Below are 2,202 nucleotides of genomic sequence, written 5' to 3' on the forward strand. Positions count from 1 at the left end.
TCTTGGTCTGGTTCTGGACTCCCTGGGTTCCTGTATTTCCAGGTGATTCTAAGACAGGAAGCTGCTGCGGTCAGAACCGGACTGAAAGGCAGAGCTCTGTTAGAACCGGATCCTAGGGTTCTGCTGGTACCTACCTCGGTCTGGTCCTGGTCCTGGTTCTGGTCCTGGTTCTTCCAGCGCAGAAACTCTCTGAAGGAGAACGGGTTCAGCTCATCCTGGTTCTGGACCTCCTCCTCATCTGCAGAAAGTAGAAGCTGAACATCTAACCGGACCGGTTCTGATCCAAACACAGAACCACCTGTAAACCTGATCGGAACCAGAACATCCGAACCGAACGGAAGGACTCACCGTCTGTGATGATCAAGGTTTTCCCGCCTCTCCGGCCGGACATGACGAACCGAACCCGGTCCGGTTCTTCTGGTTCCGGTCAGGTTCGGCACCTTTGGGTTCTGGTTCCTCTCTGGATCATGTTCTGGACCGGATGGTCCAACAACTTCACCTCTACAGAACTAACCGTACCCGGAAATGCCCGCCAGGACCACCTTCTCCTCCTCCTCCTCCTCCCCCTCCTTCTTCTTCTTCTTCTTCTCTTCCCCCTCCTTCTTCTTCTTCTTCTCTTCCTCCTCCTTCTTCTTCTTCGCCACAAACTGTTTTTTATCGGTTATTAATCGGTGTTTTAAACCAGCGTCCTTTCTGCGCTCTGTTTGAAAACGTCTTCCACGCAAAACTAAAGACAATTTTAACCCATTAATCAGTGTTTTTATTCCTTGGAGGCTGTATTTACAGTTTTTGTAGGGGGGGTTTCTAAACAGCAGGAATAAAGACGCAGAGCTCAGCTTGATGCTGCGGCTCTGAGGAGCCAGAATGAGGCTGGAGTTTAACTTCCTCAGAAACAACATGGAGGATTTTATTCAGCTGTGGGGTTTCAGGTTAGGATGAGGGAGATCTACATTTTAACAAGCTCCTCATTTAATGATTTTAACTGAAACCTGTTTTACGTCAATTGTTTATATGTTTGAAATGTGTAAATGAAGCGTTATTAAAAAAACAAACAAACAGTCTTCTTCTTTATTTTATGGCGGTTGGCCAGCAGCTTATTAATTTGCAGCACCGCCACCTACTGGAACGGAGTGTGGATATGACCCCCCCCACCCCCTGGGAGATTTATTAACTTTATTATAATCAAGTTAATAAATCTTATATTCTTTCTATCAATTTCGTGTTCTTAAAGTAATTCATTAAATTAAAAAAAAATTAAAAAAAGGATCTCGGTCTACGTCACAGCACCTCTAGCCGCTGGTTGGTTGGAAATGTCAGGTGACATAAAGTGGGAAAAAACAAGGAAGCGCGTTTTTCCCGGTAAACTTCCGCACGTGTCCCGGACATCTGAGGTTCCGCCGTTAGAGGTTGGGGAACCGGAGCCGAACCCGGATCCTGGACGGTGAGTTCGGTTTGCTTCCAGCTGCTAAACTGGGTCGGTGGTTCTGGACTGGTTCCAGCTTGGGTGTTTAGACACCGTTGGTCTTCAGTTTCATTGGTCTGATGTCAGTGATGTCATTGAGCATCAGGACACATCTTGTTTATAGAGAACAGCAGCATTTCTTCCTACATTATTATAAGTCTTATCAGCTAAACTCACTAGATGCTGTTTATAATGTTTAAAGCTTCACTGGTTCTGATCAATGTGGAAACAAGGTTTGCTTTTAAACTAACCAGCGACTAAAACAGAAGGCAAAAAAGTTCCTATTTAACCAAATAAAGTTTCAATATGTTATATGTGGATTTATCCGCTGTTTTATCTTGAAGATATAGAATTGTGCAGAGGTAAACCCACTCTTATTTTTTATCTAATCTGCTTTCTAGTATCATGCAAAATAATACATTAAAGGGACAATAAATAAATGTATTTACACTGGAACTATAAGAGGAACTGACACTCAGCATTTAAAACATTAACTTGTTCATCTGGGATGTACAGTCATGGCCAAAAGTTTTGAGAATGATTCAAATGTTAATATTTCCAAAGTCTACAGCTTCAGTTTTTATAACTGTAATCTGCATAAAGTCCAGAATGTTCTAAAGAGTGATCAACATAACAGCAATTAATTGCAAAGTCAATATTTGCCTAGAAAATGAACTTTATCCCTAAAACACATTTCATGGTGATTGCAGCCCTGCCTTAAAGGAGCAGCTACCATGGTT

The 2,202-nt window shown here is 42.9% G+C and overlaps 2 protein-coding genes across 3 annotated transcripts in view; one reads left to right on the forward strand and one right to left on the reverse strand.

Moving 5' to 3' along the window:
- sdccag3 (serologically defined colon cancer antigen 3) overlaps positions 1-574 on the reverse strand; it is a 12,938-nt gene extending 12,364 nt beyond the window's left edge. For both annotated transcript variants that reach the window (XM_015405260.1, XM_015405259.1), the window contains exons 1-2: positions 349-574; positions 135-238 (exon numbers count right to left, since the gene is read on the reverse strand). In XM_015405260.1, the coding sequence (XP_015260746.1) occupies positions 135-238; positions 349-391 (147 nt within the window). In that variant the 5' untranslated portion in view covers positions 392-574. The remainder of the gene's footprint in view (positions 1-134; positions 239-348) is intronic.
- A 716-nt stretch (positions 575-1,290) lies between these two features.
- LOC107105136 (serine/threonine-protein kinase Chk2-like) overlaps positions 1,291-2,202 on the forward strand; it is a 13,687-nt gene continuing 12,775 nt past the window's right edge. Inside the window, exon 1 of the mRNA XM_015405256.1 lies at positions 1,291-1,441. The gene's annotated coding sequence lies outside the window, so the exon portion shown is untranslated. The remainder of the gene's footprint in view (positions 1,442-2,202) is intronic.

The sequence above is a fragment of the Cyprinodon variegatus genome, unplaced genomic scaffold (assembly GCF_000732505.1).
Source record: "Cyprinodon variegatus isolate N-32 unplaced genomic scaffold, C_variegatus-1.0 Scaffold2090, whole genome shotgun sequence".
Taxonomy (NCBI): Eukaryota; Metazoa; Chordata; class Actinopteri; order Cyprinodontiformes; family Cyprinodontidae; genus Cyprinodon; species Cyprinodon variegatus.